The 17,171-nt window shown below is 52.0% G+C and overlaps 2 protein-coding genes across 2 annotated transcripts; both read left to right on the top strand.

Moving 5' to 3' along the window:
- Positions 1-7,620: 7,620 nt before the first annotated feature.
- Positions 7,621-7,833, top strand: LY79DRAFT_539572 (uncharacterized protein; the record flags this gene model as incomplete). Its single annotated transcript, XM_060556827.1, has 1 exon — positions 7,621-7,833. One exon carries the CDS (start codon positions 7,621-7,623, stop codon positions 7,828-7,830), a length of 210 nt encoding a protein of 69 aa, XP_060418680.1.
- A 6,738-nt stretch (positions 7,834-14,571) lies between these two features.
- On the top strand, positions 14,572-16,713 carry LY79DRAFT_576272 (uncharacterized protein; the record flags this gene model as incomplete). Its single annotated transcript, XM_060559780.1, has 3 exons — positions 14,572-14,634; positions 14,848-15,044; positions 15,723-16,713. 3 exons carry the CDS (start codon positions 14,572-14,574, stop codon positions 16,711-16,713), a joined length of 1,251 nt encoding a protein of 416 aa, XP_060418679.1.
- Positions 16,714-17,171: the final 458 nt, after the last annotated feature.

Genomic DNA, 17,171 nt, shown 5'->3' with positions numbered 1-17,171 from the left:
TTAGTTCCCGTAATCTATAGGACTAAGGGTTTCCTCTACGTTATCGGGGATCTTGTACCGGATTGAGGGATCGAGATGTGGCATAGGCCAAAGGGGTTGCGTATTGGGTTATACGTGTCGTGATATTTACATACCGGCTGAACTAGGCCAAACCGTTTATGGAGATCTGGAACGGTTGTGTGCAGTAAATCTATGGTATCAAGCTGCTTCAAGGCTTAGTTCAAAGCGTGCCGAGGAATGCAAGGAAAGCCATCCTCTTGCAACAAGCTTGGTCCTCCTTGTGCACCCGCGTGGAACTTGAAGCACGACCAGACAGAATGCCAAGAATGAGACCGCCACATTGCGGCCCCTGTCTCTGCTGATTTATGTAGTCTAGTAGACATATGTAACAGCTGAAAGTCAAACACGAGTAACCTTTAGCGGGGCTCTGCGAGAGAGGTGTTGAAACCTGAAGCCGTAGACGTTTCCCGACTGAGAAACTGTTGACTTTCTGTAGTTCCCCTTCTCCCTCGTAGCTTACCACCGTGTGCCGGTCTCCACGAGAGCCTTCATTCCTCTCTCTCTCTGTCTCTCGGGGTGACACACTTAGGGCCCTTCATCTCGACTTGCGAGCCCTTCGGCTCGCTATATGCCATCCACCATCCCTTATTGCCCGTCACCTTTGATCATAGCGAGCCCAAGCCCCTTCGAGATACGGTTCTCTGACAGTATGACCTGCCCAGGACTCTCCGCACGCGTGCCGAACTTCGGCAAAAAGATGTCATGCTATTCTACCGCTCACGCATGAGGCAAAGTCTGCCAGATCAGATGGTCCCAAAAAAAAAGAAGGAAATATCGGCACGGTTTCTTTCGCCCACAGCACTACCCGTTCGTTTTGTCCTATGCTCGTTTTACCCCCCCGGAACCGGTCTGCCCGCCTTGCCTTTCGCTTCGCACGCTTTCTCCTGGACCGGGGAAGGCCCTGCGTGCGGCGTAGCCGGCATGGTCTGAACCCGCGACCCATGGCCTTCTGTTCTGTTCACGAGAACGAGTGGAGGAGAAGAGGTGGACTGATAGAACAAGCGTTCCGCACAACGATGGGGTCTCCGCGGGTCTGGGTTCCAGGCGAAGCTTATGCAGTTCAGTGTATTCCGCGGCCACGGCGCAGCAACCTTAAGGCCTGTAAGCGTAAAGGGCCATCAGCTTTTGACTTTGGCCAGATGCCGTTCCAACAGTGAGCTATTTGTTAGAGCTAGAATTTGGTCGCAGATACCCAGCTCGAAGTCAGCCTGGGAGGAGTAGAGAAAGCCGAGGGGAGGGAGGGAGTCGTCGGTTGGAAGACGTCACCTGAGAGCTGGGAGATCTCTCATGCTCTCCCAGACAACCATCTCCGGGCTGTCAGCTACGCAGAGGCTTCTTCTAGGTATCTGGATGGAGGCGCATGTTGGGACGACAACAGCACAATGGGAGTATGTGCGAACCCCCCTCCCCCCCTCCCCCTCCCCCTCCCCTTGGCATTTGAAACGTCCAGGAGCAGTACAGCGACGACGAGACCATCGTTTCGAACCGCTGAGGCAGATCTGCAAGACTAGGACCAACCTAGAGTTGGCTTCGGTCCTCTGCTCCCCGCAGTCGCAGAACCTTCATTGCCTGAAGTCTGGAAGTCTGGGAAAGAAAGAGATCGCCCCGGCACCACACAGAAGTTTCCGTCGGGAGATCGGCACCCACGGAGAGGGCCTGCGTATCGTAAGGTCCTTTGGACGACACGGACCACGGCTGCGGAGCCTCATCGTCCTCAAAGCAGCCAGGGAAGTTCTGCCTACATACAATGCCTGTGCTGGTTGCGACCAGATTTGACGAACTCAAACATCGTCGAGGAAATGCCCAAGGTTGGAAGCAAAACAAGCATCAGGCATCACACGAGGACTGTTCGGAGTCGCCAACAGTATAGGGGCTCTCAGACCCATCTTAGGTTATCACTAGACTGCGTAGGCTTCCCCCGGATCACCACGAGCCATGGAAAGGTGTCGAGAGGCTGCGTTCCACGCCCGGGGGCCCCAAGTCGGTCCTTTTCTGGCTGCAGGCGAGGTCAGTCAATATCCACGTCGGGAGCCGAACGACCCAGGACACACGAGCCCGACAATGGAAAGCAGAACGGTTAGCAAAAGGCACGTGTGCTGTTGATCCTTAGGCTAGCTAGAATCCTATTGTGTTGAGTATCGGGAATGATACTTTCAGTGTATTTCTATGACTGTGTATGGCCAGCATTATGTACCTGTGCGACCCTACGGCCTACTGGATCAGTACCTTGGTCAGCTAGAATCCGGCAAAGGCCTCACAATGACAATCTCCTCCAGTTACTTTGCCCGATAGGTTCTGGGGTGTCGCCCAGAAACCTTATACGGGGCAGTCACTGTTCAAGGGCACTCCTGTCCTTCCGAGGGTTTAGAATTGTGATCCGGGCAGCACCAACTTCTACCTTCACCCCTGGCCGGAACCAAGACTAAGAGCACCTGGTCAAAGCACCAGCCTGGAATCTCGCGATAGCCTCGTGCTCGGGGCGGCCTGGAATCCGGGATACCCATAGAAGCATGTCGCAAGCTACCTCTTCGTGTAAGGCCGCCAAGGAAACCTGGTTGCCGCAGGGACCTTTGCATGTATCGGGCGATGTTGACGGTATCAAGGCCACCAGCAAACTGGTCAGAGTTCCGTCTGGTAATATTAGGGGAAGAAAAGAAGGGGGTTGGGTTGATCGACCCGAACGCTAGTCTGCGCTATACCGTTATGCTTGAGGGCCATTCTACACGATGCGTCAAAGCCAAGTTGCGCTCTCTCGCGCGCAAAGAAGCTTACGAGACTAGCCCTCAGCCGTGCTCAAGAATGGCCCTCGGAGGCGTGGTATGATAGCTACCTGACAGCGTGACACCCGAGGACCTATGACCGCGACGAAGATGCTGGGTTGCATTCTTGTGCGGAACCGGTCATGTTTCCCTCTCCACCCAGCAGGCTTGTGCGGAAGGCCGTTATGACGCTGCCCGCTGCAGATGATATGGGTGGAGGTAGCATGGCCACTCCCGCTTCGTGTTCGCTGCGCTCCTGAACGCAAACCAAACAACCTGCATCAGGCAGATGTCGTGCTCGACAGTTGTTGGGGCACGAAGGTATCGTATTTCCCCCACGGCCACTGCAGAAGCCCGAATGAAACAATGCATCACATCACAGCAACGGTGGAATCGTGGAAACAGGATCGACCGCCTCTCTACGGGGACGGGCATCTTGGTCCCCAGATCTAAGACCATGTGGCTGGCCGCTCGAGAGAAACGTGCAATCTAAACTCCCACCTGCCGGCGGTGAGAGTGCTTAGTCAAAAATATGCACAGAGAGCTTCCATCGGTCGCTCGCTGTGCGTGGGAAAATTCCTATCGGAGGTCAGAGTAGCAGACGTGTTGAGGGGGGGTGCGGACGGATGGTAGAATCAGAAACACCGGACCTTCCGCCAGACCAGCGGCGGTTTGGTCGATACCATGCGGACGGCCCGTGGTAGACAAGTCCCTCTCAGGATAACCATCGTCAGAAACAAGCGCCAGCGGTTGCGCCGTTGCAAATGTGCCATGCGGAATGTTCCTTGGCATCCATCTAATGTGATCTAGCTTGGCAGGCCCCCCCCTAGATTGACCACCGGCCGGACTCGTCTCGCCCTCGGGCCCTCAAAGAAGCCGTGAGTTGTGCCGCATGACGCAACTTTCGGGGTTCGAGGCCTTCAGGACAGCGGAGAACGTGGCGGGCGATTGGATGCATCGCGTGGAATGCTTCCATGGGCTAGCAACCGTGGTCGTCGTTATCTTTCAGGGACTAACCTGAGATCAAGCTCCCGAGCAGATCATCTGGCGGCCAATCCCGCTGGACAGGGAAGGGTCTGTGAATACTTGACGAACCCACAAAAGCGGCTCGACTCGAAATGAAGGGGTCCAGCACTCTCCCAATCTATCAAACCGATGCGTAATTCTTCGTCCTATGCTGCGCAGTGAGTGCTGTGTTGAACCGACTTGGGAAGAGCCTCAACGCCGCGAATGCGTGGCTGGAGAAGAAGGCGGTCCCGCCTTCACGTGTGCTGCAAGTCATTGGGTTACGCCCGAGGAGGGGCTGCGATCGTGGTACTACTATCGCATTGCAGGGCGCACCAACAACATCGTGGGGGCTGGGAAACGGCGATTCATGCCTTTCCATGTCCGTTTCCCCTGCAGTAACTCTACGGCATCTTCTCCTTCATCTGGGCCAGACCATGACGACGGCCAGGCGAGGGAAGGGGGGGGGGGGGGGAGACTAACGCAGGGAGAAAGTATGCAAGATGCGGTTTGCAACAACGACAGCGAATCGAGGCACGGTGAAAGAGCGGTGAATCGGCGTTAAAGCACACCATCATCGTCGGGGCTCTCCACCTCTCAAGCCGCAAAATGGTCAGCAGGTGGCACCAAGATCCGCCCAAAGCCAGGCTCGAACTGATGTTCCCGGTAGTGTGAGCGCTGACATGGTCGTTAGTACATACAGCGTAGTCTAGCTTGGCGTAGTTGGCAAATGGTGTCAAGCCGCGCCCCCCCCGGTCCATCCATGATCCTGTCTACAAGCGGAAAAGTTGTCCGACATCCATCCACAGCCAGCGGACCTGTGTTCCAGATTTGAGTCTCCAACGCTCACGACGTGGCTGTGGACACGGGACGGCAGGAAATCGACACGGGCTCCACAGGTCGTTAACCGAGCAAAGCAGCGTCGATCCCCGCGCGGGCATGGACAGGGCCCTGACATGACGATACCGACGCCTCGGTGGGATCTCCACACGGGGGCCCTCTCTGGAATGATTGATGAAGTTGAAATGCAAGGCAGAGAAAGCAAATGGCACGTTGCTTAGCATCCAGCAAGCATACGCCGTCTTGGATATGCTTGATCTGGCCCAAGCTGGGGGGCCGCTTACTGGCCTGAACGCTTCGCCATGCATGCACTTCCGCCGTAAGCCTGGGTTTGACCGGGGCCGCGCCTCGTTGCGGTACCCGTAGTCAGCGCGGATAGCCATTATCCGTACTAAGCCGAGCGGCACACGATACGCAAACGTCTGGGGAGCCCAAGGCCTTGGGAGAGGCCTGGAACACGTAGCTGACTCAAGTAAGCAGGACACTTGTGCTGTCGTCCACCGGAATGCGTCGGAATGAAACCTGGAGGTGGAAGGGGAGCAAGAATAGAGAGGGGTTCTTGTCAATGGCGCGTTCGGTTTGTCGATAGAGGCCTGGTGGGGTGATAAACTGCAGTGTCGCGGGAGGAGGGGTAGATGCCTTGGCTCGTGTGGGAAAGGGAGCTGAACGTATCCGAAACCTCGGGGCCAGACTGGTGTCGGCTGCGTCTGGCAGGGGATTATTTCCGCTGTCAGACAACCAACCGAACCAAGCTCGATGTAGTCCGACCGGCAGGCAAACGACATGTTGGTTCGGCCGGGACTGTGATGGCCCGGGTATCAGCTGGGATCCGCCCGGGAGTTGTCCATCAACCATGACGCAGGCAGGTCGGCAGTCGACAAAGATATGCCGTCTCGGCTAGCTGGATGGGCGTTGGTGGTGGGCGTTGGTGGTGGCAAGCGTAGGCGGTGAGGTGGGGAACGGAAGCAAATTACCATCGTCGGAGCGAGATGCCACAAGGCAGGCAGGGCTGTTGATCTGTGCTGACTATCGTTCACCGCCCAAGAGGCATGTCTCTGATGGACGCACAGGATTACTTGCTTGGGCTCCTCGAGGGCGAGGCCGTCCGTCTCAGCGCCACACCAACCCGCCCGCAGGAACATCGCACCAGTACCAACACCACCGTTGCCGCCGGCCGCCTCGATGCGAAGGAGGGGGAGGGGGGCGAACCGGAGCTGACTGCCCATCACGCCGTTCTATTCGTGTGGCGTTTGCGGGGGCCACGTCAAATGCGGCGTAGCTTGTCCTATGCCCCTAGGTAGCGGCTCCGTCCTCGACACTGAATGGCTTGATGGACATCATCACCAGACCCTCAATCTTCTCCAGTGTATGTGCTAATGTACGATAGTTTCATGTCAAAAAGCGGGCTTGTTTCTCCCAGCTCGGTAGCATCGTGGCGACCGTCTTACCGTCAGGACAGACCGGATTACCTAAAGGGCAGGAGCATAAAAGAAAAAAGAAAGAATGACCAAGGGAGAAGGAGGGGAAGAATAAGAAAAGAAGAGAAAAGAAAAAAACGCGGCGTCGCCAATCGCAAACGGTGTAAACCCAGCCAATCCGTTTACTCGCTTGATGCTGCGGGAAGCCAAAGTGGGTAAAGATCATGGATAGGGACCCGAGGCCTGCACATGTGCCGGTCAGTGAGGGCTGCATCGGCATGCAAGGTACCAGGGGTAAGTGATCAAGACAGCGGGCGTGAGGAAATACCTAAGCGTTCCAGAGGCCAGTCGGGTGTGTCTAGGTGAGCCTGGATGGAATGATGTACCAAGACCCCGAGCAAGCATGAGGCGCGGGTGAGCTATTACTGAACGATAGCCTACGTAGTATAGTCAGTCACCTGGATGCTGTCTCAACCATCGCGAACCGGTTCTCGCGAGCATGGGCAAAGGCGGAGCCGCCATAGCCGTGACTCGTTGTCGAACTGGGAGCGGTATACCAGGCTGTCCCTGGCTTTCCGTGCTCGCTTACATACATGATACCTAGCAACTAGGTCGAACGTATAGCGCACGAGCCCCCGTGACCATCGACGGACCGGCCCTGATCCATCTCTAGAGGCGCGGCACACGCACGAACCACACTAGTTCCGTTTTTGATTGCCCTCGTGCTTCTGAATGGGAAAACACTCCGAAGCTCCCTCTCTGTCGCATCCTTGTTCAGGGCCTAGCGTGCCCACGAGGCCGGGTGTCCTTCTAGGTACTACAGACAGCGCAACACGGCTGCGCACAATGCACTGTGCTGGGTTGAGAGTACTACAGGATTGTGAAAACCTGTTACGATGCGTGCCAGGAACTGCCATGCTCGAGATCACGGCCCGGAGGAGAAGGTGTAACCGTTCTAGACACACATTCTCTCAGCCGAGATTCTCAGCGTTCCTCATCCAGAGGCATCCTCTCGTCTGGGAGGCCGCTACACGAGGTAGCGACATATCAAATCCAGCTCGAACGATAAGATGTCCTAGAATATGACCATGTTCGAGGTGCACGGCCAGAAAAGTGATAGATTAACGAGAGCCGTTGGCGACGAGGCCTCGGTGCCGATACCTAATTGATTTCCGCCCGTACTCTGGTGCTTCGGCCCCAGGGTTACACGAACCGCCGTTTGCATACTCACATGATGGAGCTCGAGAGATTGAACAGTTATACTTTGGAAAGCTGGCCGCTGTCATTCTGACGCTTATTCGCTGCAGCATGTACCGACGACCCTGGCACGCCAGGCGATCCCTGAGAACCATGGAGCCCACGGTGGAAATGGCACAGCGAGACGATTGCCCGATCTAGACGTCGTCCCGAACAGGGCCGGGTTTCAAACCTCCATGTGCAATAGAGGCTCCAGAGCCTAAGTTAGTCGGGAGGGTTCGTGAAGGAGCAGAAGCCCACTCGGAACCTGTCATACAAACAAAGACCCCTTGCGAGAGGCCATGAGGGTAGCGGTTAACAGGCAGACACATTGCGGGGCTGGCATCTGTGCGCATGCGTACCTCAGGGACTTTTGCCCTGGTGGCCACCTATTTCTCCTGAAGTCAGCATTAAACCCAATAAGGCAGTATAGGGGGCATACTAGGGGGGCTAGCACAGATGTACCTACATCTGTACCTATATATAAACACCTTGCCTACCTACTGCATTAGCTGTTGTTTTTTTCCTCCTTTATATTACTACTATTTATCCCTTTATTAATAGTAAGGTTTATATTTCTATTTTTTACTAGGTTACTTATTATAATATTAAAAAGTATAAATTAACTATTATAGCTAACTAAAGTGCCTTACTACTAATTATTAAGTGTAAGACCTACTAGCTAAGTAATAGCCTTCTCTATTTATATTATATACTAAGTAAGGTAATTAGGTTACTTATTATAATAGGCCTCCTCTTGTTAATAGTATTAATTTAATAAAACCTCTATATAGCTCTAAACAGTAAGCCTAGAGGGGATAAGAATACCTTTATAGTTAGCTATATATAGTATATAGTATACCTTATAAGCCTTATATATCTTATACTTAGCCTTACCTTAGCCCTATATCTATTACTACTAGTAGGCGCCTATAACGTTATCCTTAGTTATAGCCTATTAGAGGATATATTAGTAAGGTAAAACCTATTACTTATAAAAGCTATAGTTATATACTAGCCTATTATTACCTACCTATATATTATAATATAAATCTAAACTATTAGTAGTAGCTACCTTTGCCTTATAAAGTTTACTAGTAATTAACTTTTATATAGGTATAGGTAGACAAAAAAGATAAGGCAAGACCTATTATTTATAGAGGACTTTACTATAAAAGTTTATAAGGTATAGCTTAGTAGTAGTAAAGTATCTACTATTAATATAGTTAATATACTTAATAGCCTCTTAAAGGCTAAATTACTAGAGTATATAATAGTAGTTACACTTAATAACGCTATAAAGGCCTTTAAGTAAGTTAATTATTTTAGCCTAGAGTAGTAGTAGTAAATAGTTATAGGCATAGTTAGCCTAGAGGTTAAGTGTTAGTAGCTAGTTATTTTTAATATAGGCAGCTTCCTTATATATTAAACTTTTTATTATAGTAGTAATAGATTTATAATAACTTAGCCTTATATAGTAATATTTTAACGTAGAGATTATATAGTGTAGGCTAGTTAGGTGTTTTATAAGACAATAGTAAAAGGTTCTTTTATAGTAGATATAGTAAAAGAAGTATAATACCTTTATCTTACTATCTATAAGGCTATAAAAAGTATTATATATAGTGTATTATTTAATAGCTAAATTATTAGTAAAAAAGTAATATAACTACTAGTTAGCTTAGCCCTTTAATATATATAAGTAAGTAGTAATAATATTAGTATTACCTTTTTTAGTAAGAAAGTAGCTAACTAGTATCTAGCTACCTATAGTATCTTTAACTATAACTATATAAAGTAGCTAGCTAAGCTAGTTAGTTTAGTAAGTAGTATTTATTATAGTAAAAAGGCTATATTACTATAATAATATAAGGCTAGCCTTAGAGGCCTACGTAAGCCTTTTATTTACCTTATTAGTATATTAGACTATATAATACTAAAATTAAAGGTTATAGGTATAGTAATAAGCCTTAGCTTTAGTAACTTATAGGTGCTATAAATAGTTATAGCTAACAAGGCAAAGGTTAAGGTAGGTAGCTAGCTAGTAGTAGCCTACGTTATATATAGCCTAGTAAGAAAGCTAACGGCTACCTATAGTTACTAGCGCTTACTTAATAGCCTTATAGTAGCTAAAGTAGCCTTAGAGTATATAGTAGACTTTAGTAGGTAAATAACTAAGGGTAACTTGCTTAGTAGTAAGGTCTTTAATACCTTATAGTAGGTAGATTTAATTAAGATGTTTAAGTAGGTAGTTATAAAGGCCTAGGCTAACTTATAAAATAACTACTATTATAGTAAAGTTACTTATTTATTACTTAATAACTTTAGTATATATAAGGTAACTAGTGCCTACCTATATAGTATAGTTATAGGTTATTATAGCCTTACTACCTTAAGGCTTATTAGCTTTAGTTAACTAAAGTAGGCAGTAATAGTAGGTAGTAGTAGTACTACTAGAGGTATAGCCTTAAGCTTTAGTTAAATTAAAGAAATTACTAATAAAAGCCTATATTTATTTAAATTTAGTAGTGCCTACTTTTATAGGCTTAGTAAAGTAAAAGTATTACTTGCAGTAGGTAGCAAGGTTGTTAAGTATAATAATAAGGCTAGCCTAGGTCTTAGGGATATATAAGGTAAGTCTTAATAAAGTAAATAGTTAAATAGGTAGGTAAGCTAGTAAAAAGAATATTCTTACTATTAAGCTTTTTTTAAAAGTCCTCTAGGTTAAAGTTAACTATATTATCCTTATAGTTAGGCAGTAAAGGTATTTAAAGGGTTATAATTTTATTATTTAACGCGTTAATTATGTTAGCCTTACTAGTAGTTAATAGAGGGATATCTAATACTATAGTAATATAAAGAAAACAATAATAATAAGGTAAAAGGTTAATTAGTAATAAATAATATAGTTAATAATAGGTTAGTAGTAATAGGTTAGTAGTAATAGGTTAGTAGTAATAGGTTATTAACTTGCTGTTGTTACACGTAGGTAGGTAGTCTAGTTGACCCTGAAAAAACGCGGAGGATGTGGTGGACCCATATTAACTAGATTAACTAATCAGAATATCCAAATATATCTATTATTTTAATATAATTAATATTAGTTACAGTGTAGTACTTCGGGGGCCTGTGGGCAGACCCGCAATGTGTCTGCCTATTAACCGCTACCGCCATGAGCAGCAGCAGCAGGCTTGGTGCTGAGGCTCGGCCAATTAATATCAATCACGAGGAGGAGCGGAAGGCTGTTTCAGCGCAGGCCGCTGGGGGCGGAGGTGGCATGCTTAATTGGGCTACACAAACTAGTAGTAAGCCAAAGGAGAAACGAATGACGATCGGGTACAGAGTATTGTGGGCGCGGCTTGGGGGTTCGGGAGGACGAAAGATTCAGGCATGCCGTTGCAGGTAGGCAGCATCATCATCATCATCATCATTATCATTACCATTACCATTATCATCATGACCACCACCATCATCATCATCCAGGATGCCTGCCATCCCATCCTTAACCCAGGGTATCCCAAATCTAGGCCCAAGATCCGGGCAACTTTGGTGTTTGTGGTACGGCGGGCTGGCGCCGCGTGGCCAGCTCGGCAGGGCTTCTTGACTCGCTCACCGCTTCGGGCACGAGACGTGGGGGAGGTGACTTGGCGGGCCACACAAATGGCGACGGGCGGCGTCGACACCCTCTCGGGCGTGGATTCCGGTCAGCGTGGTGATGGTCTGTTGAACGAGTGGCCCAGGCATCGGTACCGTTGCCGACGGTTCTCTGGGTTCTTGCGTTCTTAATACCGAGCAACAGCTCGAGCTGTCACTGGTGCCGTGTCCTGTCGGATGGATGTGACGTGGCTGGCGAGTGACGAGGGCTGGCTGCGGGTTGCTATGCTACGGGCATAAGGCGTTGCGCAGCGGAGTGAGTGTGAGTGTTCCTGGTGGCTGGGATGCAGTTGCAGAGTCGCAGCTGCACTGGCAAAAGAGTGTTGTTGTAGTTGGAGTCAGCATCTGTGCCATGTGCGTGCGTGCGTGAGTGGTGTAGGTAGGTAGGCTATCCATCGCCCACCTTCTTAGCGTAGGTAGGTAGGTAGGTAGGTAGGTAGGTAGGTACAGTACCTACCTTAGCGTCCGGTCAGTGGTCGGAACGCCCAGAAATACCTAGATACCTGGGTAATTACCATGCACACAGACATGGAGTACCCAAGTACCTAGGTCGTGTATGCACAGAGGGGTACGTCCTCGCAGGCTCCATCCAGCACGGCCTCCAGATATATATCCGTGACAGTGACGACGGAGGGTTTCGAGGCCGAGATCTGTCTGTGACAGACGTCGGGGAATGGGACAATGGTGAATAAGGTCAGACCGCGAGATGAACCACGTCCCATACATATAGCATGTACTCCGTAGTGACAATCAATACAACCGCGGGGTGTGTGTGGTGGTAGTATACCGAGTGTCCGTGCCAAGGGTTAGGAAGGAAACAAAGAAAGAAAGAAAGAAAGAAAGAAAGAGAGAGAGAGAGACAAACAGCTGAATGATTCCCTCCTCGTTCAACGCCGCGTAAGCAAGATGCATAGATACATGCATTGATTGCCATTGCCTTTTGTGCCTCGAGCTTCGCTTGACCTGCCTTGCCTTGCCTTGCCTTGCCTTGCCCTAGCTGTCTTGACAAACCTTGCGCTTCACCTGGCTTGACGAAATGTTTCAAGAGGCAGTTATAATTGGATTCTGCACCACTGTGGAGTCAGGGTGTCCCCGCTACCCTCTCTCTCGTTGTTCATTGTCGACGTGCTTGCGCCAAGCGGCTGTGTCTCTGTCTGCCTGTCTGCCTGTCTGTCCATCTATCTGGTGCCCGTATCTGTACTGTGAACCCAAATTAGCATTATCCGTTCCCTCCTATCGTCGGACCGAGCGGCGCCCGCAGCAGAGATGATGGGTCCCAACTCAACTCAGGGGTGGGTGGTGTTGGTTGCCCGATGTTTGCACGTTGCACACACACACACTCTCTCTCTGCGTGGTCCGTCCTCGTTCCGTGCTGCACCTTAAATTTCAATGGGATCGGGGGTTGGGGGTCGAACTGAGACGGGTGTGGGTGCGGCGCCCCAGAATCCATTCTGACCCCAGCCATGGTTTCTTTTCCGCCGTTCCTCAATGTTTCCTCGCCGTTTTTCTTACGCAGTGTGTAAACTACATACCGGTAGTACCGTAGACTAGATACCTGGCAAAGCAACCCAGCATCTGCAGCACGGCCCATTCGCCCATCTGTTTCAAACGCCATCATCCATCGCCCCATCGCCCATCATCCATCATCCATCCATCATACCGGCCGGCAGGCGCCTTTTTGCTTTTGCTGTTGGTTCCGGCCAGGGCTTGGAGCTTGCTTGCTTGGACAGGGGCGACCTGCGGTCAGAATTACAGCACAGAGCCACATGGCACCAGCCAACGCATCCGATCCGCCCTCGTCCGTCCCAGCTCGGGCAGCATCGCATCCGTCTGCCGACTGGCGCGCCTTCCAATCCTTCTGAGAGGTCGTCGAGGAGACACGACAACGGTCAGAGCCAGCCAGCCAGCCAGCCGTTCAGATGAGGCCGGGCGCCCTTGTTTGTGCCTTGCAACTTGGCGTACGCGTACAGGCAGCAGGAAGAAATCTCCGACAAATCTGTCTGTCTGCGGTGCCGTGTCTTGGCCGTCCCGAACAACAGGCCCCTGTCTGTCTGTCTGTATGTATGTATGTACTAGTACGGAATGTGTGTGCATCGTAGTTTACGTCTCGACGTCATGTGCGGTGAGCGATAACCCGTTCCGACGACATTGACCTCTCCCCCAAGTCCAGGCACGAGGCGATGCCCGTCGCAGCTTTGGCTCAGTTCCTGCCTGCTACTCACCGCCTAGAGGTGCACAGACCGGCGCGTGAGGTTGGGTAGGTAGGTAGGTAGGTGGTTACTAGTGTCTACTCTACCTACCTAACGGCGAGGAATTACCTAGGTGTGATCACGTCTTCCACGCTCCTATTCCCGCCCTAATCCTCTCTCTGCCTGCCCGTCATCACTTCCACTCCCCAGTCCCCGCCCAGTCAAATCAAGCCAAGTCGAAAATTAGAAACACCGCAACCCTCCCTCCTCATCCAATGACTGTCCGAATGTGCGTGCTCGCTCAGGCACCGCAAAGGGCGCCTCCGCACACTCATGCTCACCTTCTCACTGGGTGCTCAAACACACCCCTCCTCTGCTGCCAACCCCTCTTCCCTGTCCCTGTTCCTGACCCTGTTCCTGACCCTGTTCCCTCCTCCAATTCATCACCACCATCACCACCACCACCACACCCCTGCCACTTGCCCTCGTGGTGTACCGGTATTCGTAGGTACGATGTACTGTATCTACCTGCACATCCGAAGCCCCACTCGGATCTGTCCACTGTCTTGAACTCGTTGCGTGCTGTGTGTGTGTGCAGCACGTCCGGCTCACGTTCGCTTCTTTCCACTCGCCACGGACCAGCTCCACTCGACTAGACACCAACCACCATCTTCTCCCACATCTGAACTACTCGCTCTCACCACCTACTACTACTACTACTACTCCGTACTACCACTTACTATTCTCGCTTCTCATTCCCTCTCACGCCCGCACACCACACCGAGGTACCCGACTTTCTCCATCATGGATCTTGGCTGCACCCCCCCGGAATGGTCCCGCATCCCCCCCCCCCCCCCCCCTGCGGGATTATTCACGAGCCGTCGCTTCCAAGACCGTGCACGGTTGCACACCTTATCCCTCCCCTACCTAGGTTCCCACTTCGATCCTCTCTTCGTCTCTGGTGAGATGAGTGTGTGCCTGTGTATCCATCCGTACATCGTATGGCTGCAAAGGTGGTCCAAGGTGCCACCGCCTGCCAATCTTTGCATCGTCCCCATGTCAGTGCTGCTGCAAGCGCTGCATCCAAGAAGCCAGGGACAATCCACTGCGTTTCCCACACCATGTCGGGACCAAGTTTATACATAACCCACCGCACCTGTCCGCACTCTCCGGTCCTATTCTCCGAGAGCCTCTCTCTCTCTCTCTCTCTCTCTCTCTCTCTCTCTCTCTCTCTCTCTCTCTCTCCCTCGCCTTCAGCCTTCCTATTCCCCTCCATGAAGGCCGCTCACCGGCTCCCAACCTCAGTATCGGAGTCGTGAAACCTGAACTGACCTGACCTGCTCGTGGTCCCGAAGTTCAACGCCGCAACCGTTTGTCCCCCATTTCTTCCATCCCCTTGCTTCCTTTTCTATGTTTGTCTGCCCACCAGGCTCCATCTTCCAAAGAACCTGGGCTTGGCACGGTTTTGAGGGTGTAAGTCACGGCCGATGGTTCCAAGACGTGCTCGAGTCCTGGCCCGCAATCTGAGCACCGCGCTGTCTGATATACAACACCATACCGGGCTGGCCCGTACGATCCATCGCATACGAGGAGTAATACCGGACAATGTCGACGACCAAAACGTTGTTGGCCATGGCCTGGCTGGCAGGGCCGTCGTTTCCAACCCGGGCTTTTGTATTGCGACAGGTCGGCGGCGGCGGCCCCGGTGCTGGACCCCCAGGTGCTGGACCCCCAGGTGCTGAACCCCCAGGTGCTGAACCCCCAGGTGCTGGACCCCCGGATGGTGATAGGCAAGGCAAGGGCAAAGGCAAGGGCAAAGGAAAAGGCAAGGATGGTCCTGAGCGAAACCCCACCGACGAATTCCGCGATCGATGCTCGGTCTGGTCTTAGAGACCCATCCCGTACCTGTTCTCGTCCCTAGGAGAGCGTATGGCGGCAGAAGCACCGTCGAGTATCCCGATGATTCTTGGCACCGCGGGACGAGAAGGGTGTCGCCCAGCGTAGCCCTTATCACGAAGCACACAACCCGTCTTTCTTCTCAGCCCATGAGCCTCTTCTTGCGACTACGACCTTCCTGCCAGCAAAGCCCTCAAATCCGTCGTCTTGCTTGACACTCGCGGCCATCTCATTTTCATCTTGCTCTTATAAGACTTGTGCGCCGGAACCTAAAGCTAACCCAGCTACACAGGAGCCCCAAAGCCGGAACAGCCACCTGATCCAGGGAGCCCAGTCCTGTCTCCCGCGGCTCCTGACCCGCCGCCTGCGCCCGCGCCCCAGCCGCCATCGGCCCCGCCACCATCGTCCCCGCCGCCTGCGCCCGCGCCGCCATCGTCCCCGCCGCCATCGTCCCCGCCGCCTGCGCCGGAATCACCTTCACTGCCTTCGTCTTCGCAGACCACAGTACCTGCACCACCTGCAACTTCTTCGGCCCAAGTTGGCCAGCCGACAACCACTTTGCTCTTTGACCCCGCTTTCACACCTTCTATTCCGACCCCGGAACCGGCTCGCTCGTTGCCACTTATATTTACACAAACGCCCTGGCTATTTCAGCCATTTCCCAGGCCGAGCTCTTCGTCCAGCCTTCCTGAGTCGAGCTCCTTGGACCCCGGTATCATTGTAACCCAGGTGCCGCCAGCTTCTGAGTCGACTGATGCCGGCGGCAGACCCCCGACACTCTCAGCGCCAACTTCTCTGCCAAGACCGGACGGCACTATGGGCGACAACAACAACAACAACAACAACAACAGCACTTCCCAGGGCATCGGCGGCAACCGAAGTCTTGTCATCGCTCTGAGCACTGTGCTCTCCCTCCTCGGGGTCGTCATGATCATCGGGGCAATTTACCTCTGTTATCGGTACCGCCGCGGCCGCCTCCCGTTCGGCCGCCGGGGTAACACTCCCATCGATGACGAGGAAATCGAGTCCTGGAAGGCTTGCCGGACGATTGAGAAGTGCACCACCATCGTTGTCGACGAGCAAGATCAACATGGCTCGGCTGCGGCTGGATCCGTCCAGAAGCCGTCCAGCACGATCGTCTACCAGGACAATAGCCAGCACCATCCTCGCATCTCGACTGAAACGACTCAACGCGCCCTCTACCACAAGCGGAGCATGGACAAGAAGAGCATTGATATTCCCCAGGCTTCTGTCCTAGCAAGAGCACCCAACGCCCGTGTTGGTCTCACCGATGACGCCATTGAAGGTGACCGTGCCTTTATCCCATCTCCGAAGCGCCGAAACTCGAGGTTGTCCAAGCTTCCACCGTTGTCCCCCCGCCATGGTAGGCATCGCAGCTCCCGCAGCAGCGTCAGTATCGGTAGTCTACGGGATCACTGGTACGGTTACCACATTGATATGGAGCTTTCACCGCGTGCATCCGCCGATCATTACACCCGCATGCCCTCTTCCGCACACTCGGATGGCAAGCATCGACGTGTCTACTCCTCTTCTGCGAATCCTCCTAGGTTATCACTAGGCGAGGAACTCCAATTGGGCGGCCTTTCTCCGCGTCCGTTATTTCGGCAAGCAGAAATTGGACTCGCCGTAGGTTGAAGCCCCGAAAGAGAGAGAGAAAAAAAAAAAAAAAAGAAACTCCAACACCGAGATTGAGGTCGCATGCTGGTCCAGAACGGATCGCTGACGCCGCGTCCTTCATTACAACTCGTCTTTACCATTTCTGCATTAATGTTTCGCAACCCCTGCGGATAACAGAATTCGTCATACGCTAAACAAACACATGGGTTTCAGCCCTTGCGCTCTTCCCGCGGGCCTAGAGACAGTTGTGGGGTGCTATCTCGTCGATGTCTGTTTCACATCTCGACGGACGGTACCTAATTACAACCCCATGTGGCTTAACAACGACATGCCGGAATAGTGAGCGAAGCCAAACCATGTCATCCCCGAACGGAAGCTCGTGGGTGCTGGCCTCGCCGCCGCTACCGCCGCCGCCGTCGTTCCTGTCGAGTACCTCAGTGGTGCGTCTTCTTCTCGGAGGCGCAGAAGACTTTGCT

This window comes from Colletotrichum navitas (assembly GCF_030913465.1).
Source record: "Colletotrichum navitas strain CBS 125086 chromosome Unknown LY79scaffold_6, whole genome shotgun sequence".
Taxonomy (NCBI): Eukaryota; Fungi; Ascomycota; class Sordariomycetes; order Glomerellales; family Glomerellaceae; genus Colletotrichum; species Colletotrichum navitas.
The sequence above is the reverse complement of the archived record's forward strand: the minus strand, read 5'-3'. Positions and strand labels throughout refer to the sequence as shown.